Raw genomic sequence first — 17994 nt, forward strand, 5'->3', positions numbered from 1 at the left:
ACTTTTCTTTCCACCTCCGTATTCCACTGTGAACTACCTACTTTCTCCTCATTTTGCTTTCTTTCTTCTCTCTTATCAACTCTTCACCCTCTTCTGACCTTCTCAATATTCTCTCCTGAACAAGCTTCCTCTACCAGTAATAACTATCTTTCCACTACTCTTGATCATCCCTCTGAGTCCTTTGTCCTTCCCATAAAACGACACAACCATGGCTGACACCTGGTTCTGCTCCCTTTGTTCATACTTACACAAGGCAGAGCGCCATTGGAAAAAAAAACTCACAACCCCTCTGATCTCACCAAACTATCTATATTGCATTTATCGTATGATGCCTCACTTCTTGATGCCCAAAAATGCTACTTTTCTACTGTCATCTCATCTGTTTCTGGTTACCTCTGCAGCCTTTTTCAGGTCATTAACAGAATGCTTGTTCCTCCTGCCCCCTCTACATCATCTTCTTTCTCTTCCTCAGACTTTGCTGAATTTCCCATCTCAAAGGCCTCTGAGCTGCGTACGTCAGTGACCCGCTCTTCTGAATCTGTACCTCTGCCTGTACCCTTCCCTTGACGCTCTTCTTCTTCCTTTCCTCTCTCATTCTCGCTTCCCACTGTCTTTGACGCTCCTTCTTTGCTTTCCCCTACCCTATGGCCTCCCCACTTGATCCTCTACCTTCTCTTATTACTTCAGTCTATCCCTCTAATATTCCCTTTCCGAACTCTCTCTTTAATCTTTCACTGTCTTCATATACTTCCACATCATTTAAACACCCTGATCATTCCCATTCTACAAAATACCTCCCCTAGCCCTGCTTCCTTAACTATCACCCCATCTCTCTTGTACTGTTTTTCTCAAAACATCTTGAACATGCAGTGTACTCCCAAATGTCTTCCTATCTTAACCTTCACTCACTTCTTCCTCTGACTGAAACTCGGTTTCTGCTCCACTCACTCAACTGAAACATCTCTTCTTCATGTCATTGTCTTCTTACTGCTCGTCATAATGAATCCTCCTCTATCCTTATTCTGCTAGATATATTGGCCGCCTTCGACTCTGTCAGCCACCATACACTGCTCTTCACTCTCTACACTTGGGTTCACTTTGCAATCACTTTGTGGTTTGGCTCGTATCTATCCAATCGCTCCTTTTCAATGTCTTGGTCTGGTCACACTTCTTCCCCTGTCCCCTCTGTTAGAGTGTCTCACAAGGCTCTCTACTTAACTCGCTCCTGTTTTCTATATACACAATACCTTTATTCTTTCTCATTGCATCGATCAGGCTTTCCTCAAACTTTTATGCTGATGATACACTGATCTTTTTCTCCTTCACTACCTTCTGTGACTCTCTCCATGTTTCTCTGTCTGCCTGTCTCTTTGTCATACAGGATTGGATGTTGTCTCGCTTGTTTCATCTCAATCCATCTAAAAGTGAGACTCTTTTCTTTCCACCCACCTCCCCTGTGCCCTCACACTGGTCTTTTCTTCCCGCCTATGGTATTAACTTTTCTTCCTCTGCACACAATCTTGGCATCATCTTCAATTCCTCTCTTTCCTTTTCCACGCCTATTGCCCTTAGCACCCGCACCTGTTACTTTCTACTCTTTCTACTCTTCAGTATTCGCAAAATGCGCCCATACCTGCCCTTTTATCTAACAAAGCTTCTGCTCTGCCCTTATCATTGGGCTACCATGCTTCCATCTTACTCCCCTTCACTCTTTATACAACTCTGCTGTCTGTTTCCTTTTCTCCCTTCCTCCTCAATGATCTGATACTCCTTCTCTTCTTCCTATTTCTCTTGTTCCTTTTGACTAATCTTCTCCATTTTCTTTATATTTCTTTGAAATGGTATAATTGGTTGCCCTTTCCTACCTTACCTCCCTTATTTCACTTTACTCACCCTCTTGTTCTCTTCGCTCTCAGCATCTTCACCTTCCTATCCCTAAACCTCCTCATGCTCCTTCCAGTTTTCACTCATTCTCTGTTCTAGCTCCTAAACTTTGGAACAACCTGCCTTCTGACATCCTCTCTTCCCCTGCTTTTTATATTTTTAGTTTTCGTCTTAAAGCGCATCTCCTTGCCTCTCTCTCTTCTATGGAATCCTTTTCCAGTCTTCTGTTAGCTTCTCATATTGTTATCAAGTCAGATTTATTTATTGTGATTTCTCAACCTATCATGTACAGCACCTTGGCGAAAACTCTCTATAAATTGCAATAAAATAAAAATACAAAAACACAATTTGAGGTCAGGAGGAGGGTGGAAGTTAGGCATTCTTTTCATAAAATCAGGAAGATAACAGAGATGGTTTCCATATTGTGTACATTCCCCAAATTCAGGATAACATGTTTTTGTTAAAGCAAATATTTGATGCAACCCAGACCCACATCATCTCACTCCTTACCTCACTGAAATGTTACATTTAATAGTAGCATGCATAGTGGTGTATGCCTGTGTGTTTGTTTATGTGTAAGGTGTGCAGTGAAATGTAAAATACACAAGAAAATGTTTTTTCTCACCTTGTCAAATAGTCCATTTTTGCCAATAAGCTGGTCTCTGGCTTTGGCATTGATGGCAATAGTGAATCGCGTGTGAGAAACCAAGAGCTGGGGAAAAGAGATAAAACAGGTATATATGAGCGCATAGTAATTCGTACCTTCAGGTAAAATCTGGACAGTGTTCGATAGTGAGCTGAGCAATTCACTGGTTTGATCACAGGAAACATCTAGTATTGTGTTAAAATCCCAGATAATAGGAACATCACGATAGGACATCAGTTCTTTCAGATTTGGACCATATGATATGACTTCATTTGACATCCTTGTAATTTTCCAGAAATTACTACATATCTACCCAGATACTCTATCTCTGCTTTTATGAAGCAGAACTTTAAAAAGCGATAACCCAGAGTAAACACAACACCAGATAAAGAGGAATAAGAATTGAAATATCTGTGGGAACCCCAGTTCCTTCCAAAGGTCTTGTCTATCCTGCCCATGAATTGGGTCTCTTGAAGCAGGGGAATATTTACACCATGTCAATGTAGATAGGAAACACATGTTTGTCCTTTGACAGAATTCCCCAAACCCTGAATATGCCAATGTATTAACCTTACAGTGGATAATTGCCTCTTCTACCCACTATTGCAAAGTCAGGGGCAGGACCGTTGCAAATGCTTTTTCTTTTGTCCATCGAACTATGAACTGCAACGGGCATTCGAGATATGATATGATATGGGATTTATAACGCGCCTATACACAAGTGTTGCAAGGCGCGACGAGGCAAGAGAGGGAAGACAGAGACAACGATCCTACTAGGCCAGGTGACAATGAGATCGCGCAAGTGCAGGGCAGGGGGGAAGGGGAAAAGTGCAGGGGGAGGGGGGCAGTGCGGTACAAAGTTTAATAGTAAAATAAATAAGACAATAAATAATAAATAAATTACGGCCAGATGGTGGCAAGTGAAAGGGTAAGTACAGACATCAGGTGTGAAGTGCTAGTAGGGGCTGTAGGGATGCAGAAACAGTCCGCAAGTGCAAGGGTTGCCAGGGGGGCAGTGCAGGTGTGCAACTGGCGGGGGACCTGGCCCCGAGATCAGAGGGTAGCCAGGTAACAAATGCAGTTTCAGATTCAGCCAGGAGATCAGCAGGGGAGAGGAGGAGAGAAAGCAGAAGCAAAGAGGAAGGTCTTGAGGTGCTTCTGGAACCGGAGATGGTTCTCCTCAAGTTTCAGGGAGGCAGTGAGGCTGTTCCAGAGGGAGGCCCCACCAGAAGAAAGAGATCTACCACCAACTCGCTGCTTCGAGAAGCGACTGACCCTGAGGGAGATGCCAAGTACTTTTGAAAATGTTATGATCCGCCAAAACAAAGTGAACCCAGCGTCCCTCACAGCATTCCAACTTTTTGGATGTATCTCGTTCCATCAAAAAAGTACATAGGAACAAACATTCTTAACATACAGTAGCATATGCCGAGGGGAATACTGTGGGCTATCTGTTTAGACAGTTTGACAATTGAAAAAATACTGCTGCATTATATAGTTAGTACATATGTGATAATAACAATGTATTCTACCGATATCAAAAGTTAGCATTAGTTAAGAAAAATGACAGAATTAGCTCACTTCATTTCCAAGCCACATCTGAGCCAGGAGCGTTTTTCTAAGTGCTTTGATTTGGAGAATACCGAGTTGGCACAGACTTTGGGATATTAGTATCTGTGAAGAAGATTGCCTCTTCTGGGATGGTAAAAAAGTTAAGACTTTAAGCTGGACTGGGACTATTGTAGCGCAGACAACGTTCTTGTATCTCTGTAGTTTCTTAGCCCCTGAACCTATTGTATGTTCAGGTTGTATAGCTGATGAGAGTTCAGGATAAAAAAAGATCTAGCTGGAGTTGTAGTGGAAATTGCCCTTCTCTCTGGCACACTGCAGGAGCAAATCTCGATCTCTGCAATTCAAAATTCTAGCAATTATCAGGCGTGGTTCAGTCTCTGGTTTCAGCTCTGGGGCCTAAGATCGGTGTGCCCTTTCTACCATAAGGTGCAGAGAAAGTGGAAAACAATTCAATAATGTCTTGAATAAATCTTCAACAATAAGTTCAATATTAGCTTTAAACGCGTTCTCAGGCATACCAAGTACGCAAAGATAATTCTACTGAGAATGTGATTCGAGGTCTTCACATTTTGCTTTCATTTGCTTAAGATCTGTAGATAGGTTGGCTACAGAGCTCGGTAGGTGAGTATGAGTCAGTACTACATTTCTGGAGAACCCGGAAATTACAGAGAAAACACAAGGGTAGATCTACCTATCATATGTCATTGCAGATTCTAAATGTTGAGGAGTTTAAAAAGTGATGTATGCTAAGGATGTACTGTAATGTAAAACGCAAAGTGTAAATATAAAAAATGATATGCCACACAGTATATGATGAAGGTTATGTTGGGATGACATATATATTTATAAAGAGAAAATGTGTGGGTTTGTGGCTGTTTGTGGCTTGGCAAAGTGTTTTTCCTTATACAATTTCACACCGTTTTTGCCAATCTAGTCCACATTTTGCATAGTTACCTGTTAGGACCCTCTGGACAATACTGGATACATGACATCTGGACACTTTAAACTGTTCCCCAGATTTCAGCAAAAGTCAAAATTAGTTGGTGGGTTTGTGGATTGACAAAACATTTTTCCTTATACAATTCCACACTGTTTCACCAATCTGCAACAAATTATGCATAGCTACCTGTTACGACCCTCTAGATATTACTGGCTATTTGCCATTTACCCTTTCCCTGGATTTCAGCACCTTCACACATGAGTCGGTTGCCCGAAATCAATGTAACATCATTGTGTTCGTAGAAGGTCCCGGTCTCGACATAAACGCGAGTTGCCTATGGGACCTCGAAAACCACATTTCAAGGCCCTAGGATGCACGGTTTCTGAGATATTTACACAGCAATGAACCACAACTAACTGCAGCACACCAGGTTGAGGAACCAGATGTGGAGAGAGCACAGAAGGTCCCAGTACGCAGCAGCACACCAACTCTCGCCTCCTCCCAACGTCAGCTCTGGGGTACGTCAGTCAGGTACACACGCTCATTCTCAGTGCAGTTTACGTCATGATGCAAAGCACATCAAGCGATAAGCGAGTCGGAAAAGCGACCTACAGGCTCATTGATTTTGAAGAACTGATGAGAGTGTTGTCATGTCTGTCTACAGAACCCGTTCAGAGAATAGGGACTTTTTGCTAGTCTAATATATATCTGGTGCATTGTTGACACATATGGAATTGATTTCACATAGAGAAGATACACAATTGGTTCTGTGTAGGAGGAAGGCATAACTACTGATAAATGTTTCTATGTAAAATATTTTTGGGTAGAAAAATTAAATCCATTTTTTTCATAGTGAATGAAATAAATTTGAAACAATGCTTGAGAATTGGACAATGTGTGGAGCTGTTGTAGAATTGATATATATTGACAAGAGTCTTCAGCAGAACCAGTTCTAGTTTCTGCCTTTGTTAATCTAGAACTCTCTCTATCTTATCTCAAATTCATCAAGCATCTTGTAGCCATTATTGGCCCCAGACTTAGCAGGAACTTTCATACCAACATTTTCTTTTTATTGTTTCCACATGTCATTGTCACCAATAAATATAGGCCAGCCAGTACTACATGCACAATAGTATCCATTATGATAAATGGACATAAACAGTGCATACAGTAACAGAGCCACACGAGCTTACCCCTGGGTATAGCAGTAGTGACGATTAAGCTACAAAACCACAGTGGGCAGCTTTACCGTGAGCTGCATGAGTTCAACTAGGATATCACTGTCCAAAAACATCCTTCATGTTAAGTTAACAGGAAGAATATGTTTCCACAGTGCCACAAGATTGAAAGTCTTCTCATCTACTGGTGCACGGCTCAGGGTAAAGATGCTGCAACTGATTATTTACTTTGAGACCGATTGGGGCTAAAGTTTAACAATTGCTGGATGCTGTCCTCATTCAGTTGGAATATATGCCTTGAAATATCGCAGTCATTGCTTGATAATTAGAGCTACTGATTTCTCACCCAGAGTCACATGACACCAGTGCAAACAATATTCATGAAAGATCTTGCATGCTGTTTCCACTGAAGGGCAGAATATGGCCTCCCAGAGCAGGCCCACAGCTCCCCTACTCCAGATTAGTTTAAAGTCAATGCAGAAGGAAGGTCCAGTCATGTCAGCAATAGGGCCATGTCGAAAACGGGCAACGGCCAGAGGAAGAGTCCAGGTCACAAATAGTGTAGGCAACCAATGCATCAGCGGGGAAACCACTCACACCTATGAAGGCAGAACCCCCAGTGATATCCCAGGTGGCAGCAGGGGCTCCACACAGGGCAGTCCCAACTGCTCTCAGCTGTCTCTCTGAATTGATCTCAGGCACAGTCCACCCAGTCCTAAAGATGCCTAGGAATGTCTGCAGGCTGCCCACACAGTATTGGTTGCAGGCTACACATACACAGACCCAATGGGTCTCATAGACCATTGTAGGAGGAAGAGCCCACCAGCGTACTCGTAGAAGTAGGTGGAACTGTACACTGCATTAGTGGGTGATTATTGTAAAATTCACTGGCTTCATAATGGGGCTTGTAATTAGGCAGCCATCTTGCTTGACTGCTCAACAGCACTCCTCAGAAAGAAACAAGGTCTTTAATGCCTCACTGAACAAGATCAAAGAGGTAAGACATTGGATGCTGCTGGGAAGAGAGTTCAAAAGCCAAAGGCCAGCGACCACCAATAAAATATCTCCTCTAGTCTGCATCTTGTTTTTGGAATGGTTAAAATGCAATTGTTATGAAATCAAAGCAACCTCATTGGTCAGCCTCCAAGTGGAAATCCACATTGCTGATGCATTTGTCATAAAACATGTCCAGGGCAAAAAGGTTAGGAGGAGAAAGATATATGACTGGATTGTTCAAAAGCCCCTAAGGCCCCAGGAGAATGATATCAGTTTCAGATGGACTAAATTGCAAGCCATTACATACCACCTTGACATTCACTTCATTCAAACCATTTATCAGATGGCAGAGGTCATTCATTGGTTTGGAGATTTTAAGGTAGAGCTGAATGTCAGAATAGTAGAAGTAGAACAAATCAAACTTGTCAAGAAGAAGTAAGGGAGGATGAATGTACAGATGAAACAGTAAAGGGGAAATGTATGCCCCTTTTAATCCCCCTAGTTAACAATCACTGAATCTGGCAGCAAAGCACCCAGTATTACTGTTGGGGAGAATTCTCAGAAATGTGCGAATTCCTTTCTACCTTAGAGACCCACAGCTCTTTTGCTGGACTTTAAGACTTTAATTTTTATCCTGGAGAGAGTGAGAACTTGTTCTCACTCTCATGTATTTTTCTTTGATTTGAACCATGTGTTTATTTTGGTTTTTGGGTTCTGACAAACTCCATAGGCATCATCTTTTTACAATGTGACACACATCACCTTCAGTGCAGTGGCACAGGGAAGTCTCTTAGATTTCCCCAAGGTTTAAATACCTTCTCTTGGATAAACTACAGTTTCCAAGGGGAGTTAAGTGAAATTGACTTTACTTACCTTTTGGAACTTTGTAGACCCAGCACACACTATCTTGATTAGAGTGCTGGGGCGGGAGGGCAGGGGGATTACATTGGCATCCCCTTTGTCTACTTTCTCATGTAACATTTTTATGATACCCTTTCTAAAACGATTTGCTTGTGGCAGTGGTTTACTTTTTTCTACCATTGGGTGCTTTTACTTCAGTCTGCGTTTGTAGATGCAGTATAGCACCCATGGGTGCCCATTTGGCCAAAATAGCCCGGGTCTTATTTTTTTGCCATTTCGTGTTGTAAAGGTCCTTCTTGAGATTTAATCTGTGTGTCATGAATAAAGCTTCAGGCTCAAGAAGATTTGTGGCCCCCTTTGTTGTTCGCAAGAGAAGCCGTGCTCAGACAGGTTCTGGCCCTTTAAGACGAGGACTACCAGGCGCATGGAAGCTGGCTTGGCAACGCTGGCGTCCTGTCATTTCTTCATTGCCCGCCTCCGGCGTGCTGCTAGTGTGTTCACGTGATCACTATGCGCTCATGTGATTGTTTAAATAGCCCCGCCGGGAATCACTCGGTGCTTCTGAACTTCCTGGTTTCCAGTGGCGTTACTTTGTATCATTGATTCTTGTGTACCTTCCCTCCCTTTCCCCGCCCGTCTTGGAACTGCCTTCCTGTGTATCAGATTTCGGACTGTCCCTGGATATTGCCTGTCTCCTGCCTCCTTGGTGTTTGAACATTGTTTGCTCCATTCATTGTACTGCTTCGACCTCGGAACGTCCACGGTTTTCGAACTAGCCTACGTTTGTTTGCCTTTGGGATTGCTACGGACTTCCTTTGAACTACCTTGATTTACGGATACTCTGGATTTTGGTTCTGGATTTTCCTTTTGGATTTGAAACTTTGTGTTTACTTTTGAACTTGAGACTGCCAGTGAGTTCTGCTTAGGCGTCCTCGTTCCGTCGGGGTAGTTTCTATTTGGATTCTCTGCATTACTCTACGGACCCTCGAATCATCATTGCCTCAACTGCTCCAGTACAGCCTCCTTCACGGTAAGGGTGCCTTTTGAGTTTCCCCTTTTGTAATCATTAGCCTGCCAATTCCAGTAGTTAGCATTTATTGTTTCATCTTCTTATCCACAGGTGAAAACTGGTAGATTGGCTGGTACATTTCTTTGGGTTTGACAGTTTTAACTCAAAGGTCAGTGTTCTGTTATTCTTTGCTCACACTGTATTACTGTTAAGGATTGTGGATAACCTACGTCACTTTCCTTCCAGTCGCTTTCAGTCTACCTATACTCCTGTGTCAGCGCTCCTTATCCTGAGTACTGCAGCCATCCTGGTCTTCGTTTGGCATCCTATCTTTTGGCTACTAGAACGCACTGGTTGTTCACTTTCAGCCAGCGGGGTATAATAGTCAGAAGAATTCTTCGGCTACACTACGAGGGCAATATTCCCCTGACACTGTGCGCCAAACCAGGTTTGGTCCCTTTGTTCATTTTGTCTTTGGCGGGCTTCAGTGCTAAAACCCGCCTCTGGCTCCAGCGTGTCTGGCAGGGCAGGAAGCAAGGGAGGTGCCCGAAACTCCCTGTGCTTAATCTCCTTGGTTACAGGAATGCACTCAAAGGTGATTGGCCAGCTGGCTGTCCTTGGAGGACAGCCAACCTGCTGTCTGATTGACAGCTAGGCTGCGGATGAATGGGAGAGACTTGCATAAAAGGCGAGGTCTTTTGCAAGGAAGGCAGAGTCGACCGCAGGGCGAAGGAATCTAAATAAGAACTTGGAAGAGAAGCTTGCGGCAACTCCTGGACCGTTGGTTTGCCCTGCTGCAGGGCTGAAGCTCCGAATTTGCCTTGACTAGAGAAGCCCTGAAAAGGACAACTTCTCCCCTTCGCTTGGTGGGACCAATCGACCACAAGACGAACTTGACTGGAACCCCTCTTTTTGCTGGCTGTACTTCCATTTCTGCTGCAGAAACCGAGTGCTTGGGACAGGAACACCAGAATAGAGTGCATCGTTTTTAAGCTGGACCCGAGCTCCAGGAAGATCCTACGGACTCCCTAGAAGCAGGATCCCAGAAGCAAGGAGAGCCCAGGCAGTGTCCAAGAACTGCGGTGGTGCTATTCACGAAAAGCTGTATCCGCAAAGTACTGCTGGTCTGAACTTTGCCCATTGTTGCCTACCCCCCAGCATTGAGGGACACCTGTCAGCAGGCCCCCACTCAAGTCCCACTCATGTCCCCCAGCACCCCCACCCCCCAGCATTGAGGGGCACCTGCCAGCAGGCCCCCACTCATGTCCCCTGCACCCCCCAGCAGTGAGGGGCACCTGCCAGCAGGCCCCCACTCATGTCCCACTCATGTCCCCCAGCAACCCCACACCCCAGCATTGAGGGGCACCTGCCAGCAGGCCCCCACTCATGTCCCCCTGCACCCCTACCCCCCAGCATTGAGGGGCACCTGCCAGCAGGCCCCCACTCATGTCCCCCTGCACCCCCACACCCCAGCAGTGAGGGGCACCTGCCAGCAGGCCCCCACTCATGTCCCCCTGCACCACCACCCCTAGCAGTGAGGGGCACCTGCCAGCAGGCCCCCACTCATGTCCCCCTGCACCCCTGCACCCCCACCCCCCAGCAGTGAGGGGCACCTGCCAGCAGGCCCCCACTCATGTCCCCCTGCATCCCCACCCCCCAGCAGTGAGGGGCACCTGCCAGCAGGCCCCCACTCATGTCCCACTCATGTCCCCCTGCACCCCCACCCCCCAGCAGTGAGGGGCACCTGCCAGCAGGCCCCCACTCATGTCCCCCCAACACGTCAACATGACCCACAATCATGGCCCTCATGGCCACCCAAACCCCACGGCACGCCACCCCCGCCCAAATAACCAACCAAGCATAACATACACCCCACATTGAAATGCCCAATACATGAAACAACCCAAATGGCATGTATGTACATCAACACATGTCCATCACACACACACAATGGGTGCCAGTGAATGTGAAAACCCACATCGTGACATGCATGAAACCAATGAGAGAATATCACACATTGAAGTACGGGAAAAAATGTATTGAACAAAAAATGTGGTGAAAGAAATTCAAAGACCAAACAATGGACATAACGAAAACAATGCAGAATGTCACATAATGATAAAAAAAAGGAAATCAGAATCCAAAATATATGAAATCAAAAATGTCTCCAAACTCTCCTTCCAACAAAGCAAATCCAACAGAAATGAAAAAGTAAAATCCATTGCTCCATGGAAAAATCAAAAAAGAAAATGCCAACAAATCCACACTCCACTATTTACAAGGATGAAATCCTGGGTCCATGAGCCCAACTGTCCAAATGAAACCTACAAAAATACACTAACTAATGAAGAACTATATACAAAAATGTGGGGTATTGTCCAAGCGCCCCAAAAAAAAATGAAAACATAAATGAAACCCAACACTAACTAACTATTTACAATGGCAGCGGGCTAGTCCGATGGCTCACTTTTGGATGTCCCGCGCCAGGGCATCATCGAACTCCCGCTCAATGTCCTGGAGGCGGTCCTCTTCAATGGCCCCAAGGGTTCGCAGGGACGATGACATGTTGACCTCCAACTCTCTGCGAATTGCCTCGAGGCACTCCGCCCGCCTCAGTGCCCTCCGCATGGAGTTCTCCGCCCTGACCATTGTGAGCCGTGCCTCTTCCGCTCGCTGCCGCTCCGCATCTATGGCGTGGCCCGACCGCTGCCACACGGAAGACACTTGTGTCTCAATCACATCTCTGAAAATAAAGCAAAGTATTCTTGCCCATAAAAAATAATTCTGTGTTTATTAATCAAGAAACCTTGAGTATAAGTGTTATAAGGATACTTGTCACGGTGAAATTCTATGTTGCAAGCCTACTGTTACGCTCACCTGGTATCCACAGGGACGCCACCCAGCCGCGTTACTCGCTAGTATGCTTCTCAGCTTTGCCCTGATGTGGTCTGTGGGGAAGGTTCTGCCTTGTGGTAGAATTAGGCGTGCTCTCCGTCCTGCCTTCTTTGCAGGGGCGCGTTGTCTTTCATGGGCGAGTGCGGTCCAGTTACTTCACTGACGCCAGCCCGTTTGATATTGTTCAGGTAGGTCTTCTTGCTGTTCTTTAGCTTTGTTGCTATCTTGCATGCCTTTCTTTGTTTAAAATGTCTCTTTTTTCTCCCTTAGGTATGCGGACCTTCAGCACGGCGAACTGGCTTGGTTGAGCGCCGCTGGTAAATGATGGCGCATTAAGAGTGCTATGATGCAGTAAGTAAGTGCTATGCGCAGCGCTGCGAAGTCTTGCCTTTGCTAACCTGTGTTTTCCTTCCTTGTAGGTTGCAGTGTTCTTCAGCCCGAGTGGAATGTCCGGAGTGGTGCCAGCCGAGAGGCGACCAGCCAGGTAAGCCTTTTGAGCAGTTTGTAATTTGTAAATGTCTCTACTGCTTTCTTTAATGTTGCCTCTATCTTCCTTTTTCAGGTTGTTCTGTCCGGGAGATGTGCAGATTCGAGGAAGCTGTTCTCAGTAGCTGCAAGTGTTTAAAGATGAAGAAGACTGCAGGTAAAATACTGCTGCTAATGATGTTCCTTTTGTCTTCTTGCAGGTTCTGCTTCTCCGAGGTTCGAGGGAATAGCTGGACACGGTGAAGCGTGTTGTCTTGCTCGGGTGTGGTTTAAATAGCCCCAACAAAATAGTTCAGGGAAAGTAGTCCCTAGGCTACCACACCCAAAACACTAGACCGCACAGCTTGGTTCTTAGGAACCAAACTATGTTGATGCCTCCATGTTGGCTGACAATACATAAAATAGTTCCCAAGCACATTGCTTTTCATGGTGTATGAGCCTGGCCCCATGATGGCTTTTGAAGAGGATGCCAGGCTCTAGAGGCCCGAGTCCTGACTCTACCTGGCCAATGGGTTTGCCAGAGGGGGTTTTGGGTGAGGGTCGTGACAGCACTCCCCCCTAAGGCCCCTCCCATGGTGTTCCTTCTGTCTGGCCCAGGTTTGGTTGGGAAGTTCCGATGGAATTTCCTGATTAGACGTGGTGCGTGGATATTCTCGCTGGGCTCCCAGGATCTATCTTGTGGTCCAAATCCTTTCCAATCGATGAGATAATATAAGTTGGTCCTAGAGTATTTAGAGTCCAAGATATCTTTGACTTCGAATTCTGGTTCTCCGTCAACAAGTATGGGGTTAGGTGGTGTCCCAATCCGTGTGCCGGGTTGCACTGGTTTCAGGAGGGACACATGGAATACCAGGTGGATGTGTAGATTAGGTGGTAAATCCAGTTTCACGGCTGCTGGGTTGATAATTGCCTTAATGGTATAGGGTCCTAAGAATCTGGGATGAAAGGTCCGGGTTCCCTTGATGGATACGAATTTAGAGGCTAACCAAACTTTGTCTCCTACTTGATAATGAGGGGCCTTTTTCCAGTGTTGGTCGGTGAATCTCTTTTGTTTTTCTTTGGCATGAATAAGGTGTTCCTTTGCCCTTTTGAAAGCCTGAGTAATGGTTGTGTGTCGAGTCTTTACCGCTGGCATTTCCAAGCTGGCTGGAAGGTCTAGTTCAGAGGTACGTGGATGTCTGCCATAAAGGGTATAGAAGGGCGTTTGTTCCGTGCTTCAATGCAAAGAATTGTTATATGCATATTCGGCTATCCATAGTAGGTCTTTCCAATTCCTTTGTTTGTGGTACAGCATGCACCGTATATATTGCTCGAGTGTCTGATTGGTTCTCTCGGTTTGGCCGTCCGTTTGGGGATGGTGACTGGGAGATAGCCGAACGTCGATCTGCGCCATTGCACAACATTTTTTCCAGAAGTTTGAAACAAACTGGCTGCCTCGATCAGAGACCAGAACCGAAGGGAAGCCATGTAGCTTAACCACGCCCTCCAGGAACACTTTTGCTAAAGTCTGGGAGGCCCTTGAGAGTAATAAAATGGGCCATCTTCGAGAATAAGTCCACAACTACTGTTGAACCCTTGGCTTGGAGGTAGATCAGTGATGAAGTGAAGGGAAAGAGTGTGCCATGGAACTGGAGGAATGTTCAATGGTTGTAGGAGACCAGATGTTTTTTGTTTCTGTGATTTATTTTGTGCGCAGACACCACAGAACTGAATACACTGAATGATGTCCTTACGCCAGGTAGGCCACCAAAAGTTCTCTTTCACCTTAGCTAGGGTTTTGGCGATCCCAGGATGCCCTTCGATCAGTGAATCATGATAGTTTGAAATAATATGCTGTTGTAATTCCTTCTTGGGTACATATAGGCGATCCCTAAAAAAGGGTAGATGGTCCTTGATGGTATATTGTTCTCCTTGAGTTTGCCATGCGAGGTAGGCATCAGGATTCATTGTCCGTTGGATTTCTTTTCGTAGTTCTGCTTGTGTTAAGGCTGTCGTGATACCCAAGAGTTTGTCTTCAGGTATAATAGGTACTGGGTCTGGAGTTGTATATACTATTTCATCTATGCCCATGCGAGATAAGGCATCCGCTTTTCTGTTTCTGACTCCTGGTCGAAATGTGATTACATAATCATATTCGGCGAAGAAAAGCGCCCACCTTATTTGGCCAAGAACTGGGCCTTGTGTCATGATGCCTACCTCCAAGGAGCCAGGTCCGACCCAGCAACCCCAGAGGCAGGCATCATTCCCCCCAGGGAAGTGCCAGCGGGCCCAAGCTGGGGCCCTTTGGACACAGTCCTGGCGCCTTAGGCGCCAGGCTCATGTTGGACCCCTGTCCTGGCGCCTCAGGCGCCAGGCTCATAAAGCTAGACATGTGTTCAAGTGTTTTAATGTGCACTTACCTGATGCAGACCATGCTGCTACATCCAGGCCCTCTTGAGGCCTGAATGGAACTACTTTACCTGTGGGACTACTTTCCACCTGGGTGTGGTCGGGGAAGGATACATACCTGATCGGTGGAAGGATACATGCCTGGAACTTCTTCCAAAGCTATTTAAACCACGCCCGATCAGCAACTCACGCTTCGCGTTGTTCTGCTCCTCGCAGCTGGACGCTCACCGTGTCAGCTCCTGCATCTGGACTTCAGCCACGCCTGTCAGCATCCTGGGTCGCCTGCAAAGGGAGATAAGAGAGAATTGGGGAGAAAGAAGACCTTACATGCTAAAGCTGCATCACGGAGACATCACACCGATGATCCTGAAAGGGAAGACATCATTTTAAAAGCATTTCGCTTCGATCGCTGCAGCGCTGCATTTCACTCACCTTTCTTGGGCGCCTCCATCTTCAGCAGCGATCATCCGGATCCGCACCCACTTCCCAGAGCCTAGAGAGAAAAGACAAGAAAACAAGGTGAGAAAAGGAAGGGAAATAGGAAAAGCTCAGTTTCCTTCTAAGACTTACCTTTTGGGTCATTCCCATTTCATTTCGGGTCCTGCCGCTTCCTGGCATTCCGGACCCCGGCCCCTATGGGGAAAAAAGACAAAGACATTGAATGAGCGAATGCAAAGACATTACCTGAACGCTCATCCAGAACTTACACTTCGGGTCGGCACCATATCTCCGGCATTCCGAACCCCGGCCCCCTAAGGGGAAAAAGACATAAGCATTAGCGCTTGCTGCAATAAAACAATGAACATTATTATTAAGCTTGAACTTTTGAACTTGCAACAGAACTCTTACAGCGCCTCACCTGAATAGTCAAGCTTTTTTTGAACTCCCATCAAACCTCAATCCAGTGAAGTAACTGGGTTCCAACGCGCCCCTGCATCAGAAGCAGGATGGAGAACTCATCCTTCCAGACCCCAAGGTGAGACTTCACGGGGTATCGTGGAGGGTTGGAAGGGAGTGGGAGGCTTGAGCATTATTCCGTCAGTAGGTAATACTCCCTTTTCACGCACAGGGGAATATTCCTGCGAGCCAGAAAAGCCAGAGTAGAGGGGCCCTTCCTGTCCATCATCAGAGTCCTGCGCTTCACCATTGAAGAAGCATCAGCACTCGAAGCCAGACCTGCGCCTCCGTGGGAATCAGGTGAGCATGACAGAACGCGAAGCCTACCCACAATTTCCCACCCGGGCGCTATGGAGACTTCTGAGACAGATCAGCTGGCCCAGCTTTTGGGGGAATTACCGGTAGAAGTGCACTCAGCCCGCCAGGAGACTAACGCTCTCAAAAGAGAACTGATCCTATCCAAGGAAAGAACTGATGACCTGGCCAAAAGGTTATTGCAGGCTCAAGCAGGGCACACTCCTTTACCTAATTCCGGAGGTACTTCCACATCAATGGGTTTGAATAACCCGGTACAAATAAATCTACCTGGACACATGCCTTTGGCACCGCCTGAACGTTTTGCGGGGATCCCAAGAAATATGCCGTCTTTATGAACCAATGTCGTTTACACTTTCTATGCAGACCCGGGGCCTTCCCTAACGACCAGACCAAGGTAGCCTTTATACTATCTTACCTCAGTGGCAGTGCTGCCGATTGGTCTATTCCATTGGTAAATCAGGATGATCCCATTCTCCAGGATTTTCAGGGCTTCCAGGCCAGCATGGAAAGATTGTTTGCTCGACACTCTCAAAGACAGCCCTTGATAACGAGCTGTTATCCTTATGACAAGGCAATCAGGATCTGCTGTCCTACGTTGCCACCTTTAATAGACTGGTTGTGGAAACTGGATGGCCAGAAAACAAAAAGATCACATTGTTTCATCGAGGCCTGCGCGGAGAGCTTAAGGATGTTCTAGCTCAGATAGTAGATCCACCCCAGGTCTGCGCAGACTACATAGACTTGGTGGTTCGACTTGATCACAGACTTCAAAATAGAAAAGCAAATCGGTTCAAGCACGAAACCCGAGTACCGATCAAAACCCACGCTAACTCCAAGAGTACCGACGTATCTGAACCTATGCAAATCGGCGGTATTAAAGGACCATTAACGCAGAAGGAACGAGAGAGAAGGCGGCAAATGCAACTTTGTCTGTATTGCGGGACTTCCAGTCACTTTCTTCGAAATTGTCTGGTTAAACCACCTAAGAAGGTGGTTGGAGCCACTGATAACGATTTATTGACACCCGATTCGGGAAACGACCTAGCCCGACAAGCGTAGGGGTCCGCTTGCCGAGCTTGAAAACAAACTCTTTGACCTCGCATTTTGTCATGCCAATGGTGCTCGTGGACCCAAAACAGCCTCAGCAGTTGCATGCTGTAAAAGCATACATCGACAGTGGAGCTATTGGAAATTACATAGACCGTGAATTGGCTTCCAGGATTAAGCTCCCTCTCCGCCCGAAAGTAACCCAAGATGTCATTACTACAGTAGATGGAACCGAAATAGCCTCAGGGCCTGTAACGCATTCCACTGTTGAAATGACACTGGTGGGTCAGGATGGACATTGGGAAGCAACCGTGTTTGATGTGATCAAGGCCCCACAATTTCAAGTAATTCTTGGAATTCCTTGGTTAGAAACACATAATCCCAGAATCGACTGGCGAGCAAAGAAGATAAGTTTTCCTGATTGTGAACCAACTTGTTATCCAAGAAATCCAGTTATGGGTCTAGCCTCAGCAACTTCCACCCCTGTACAGCTACCGTCAGAATACCAAGAATTCCAAGACGTTTTTCAGAAGGAACAGGCTAACACGTTACCTCCCCATCGGTCTTATGATTGCCAAATCGATCTGGTACCCAATGCTCAACTACCTTGTAGTAGGATTTATGCTCTTACGGAACCTGAGAACCTGCATTTGCGTCAGTATTTAGATCAGTACCTAGCCAATGGTTTTATTCGCCCGTCCAAGTCTCCTGTCTCCTCAGCTCTGTTCTTCGTGCCGAAAAAAGAGGGCGACCTTAGAACATGTATAGACTATCGCGTCCTAAATCAAATAACGATTAAGAATCGTTATCCTCTGCCCCTGATCCCTGAGCTTATCGACCAGGTGAAAGACGCTTGTGTGTACACCAAGTTAGATCT

General features: G+C 46.0%; 1 protein-coding gene across 2 annotated transcripts in view; it reads right to left on the reverse strand.

The window, feature by feature from the left end:
• Positions 1–17994, reverse strand: part of LOC138472414 (polyunsaturated fatty acid 5-lipoxygenase-like) — a 1363458-nt gene that overhangs the window by 757578 nt on the left and 587886 nt on the right. For both annotated transcript variants that reach the window (XM_069610559.1, XM_069610560.1), the window contains exon 9: positions 2510–2596. In XM_069610559.1, the coding sequence (XP_069466660.1) occupies positions 2510–2596 (87 nt within the window). The remainder of the gene's footprint in view (positions 1–2509; positions 2597–17994) is intronic.

The sequence above is a fragment of the Ambystoma mexicanum genome, chromosome 8 (assembly GCF_040938575.1).
Source record: "Ambystoma mexicanum isolate Mex_15411 chromosome 8, UKY_AmexF1_1, whole genome shotgun sequence".
Lineage (NCBI taxonomy): Eukaryota > Metazoa > Chordata > Amphibia > Caudata > Ambystomatidae > Ambystoma > Ambystoma mexicanum.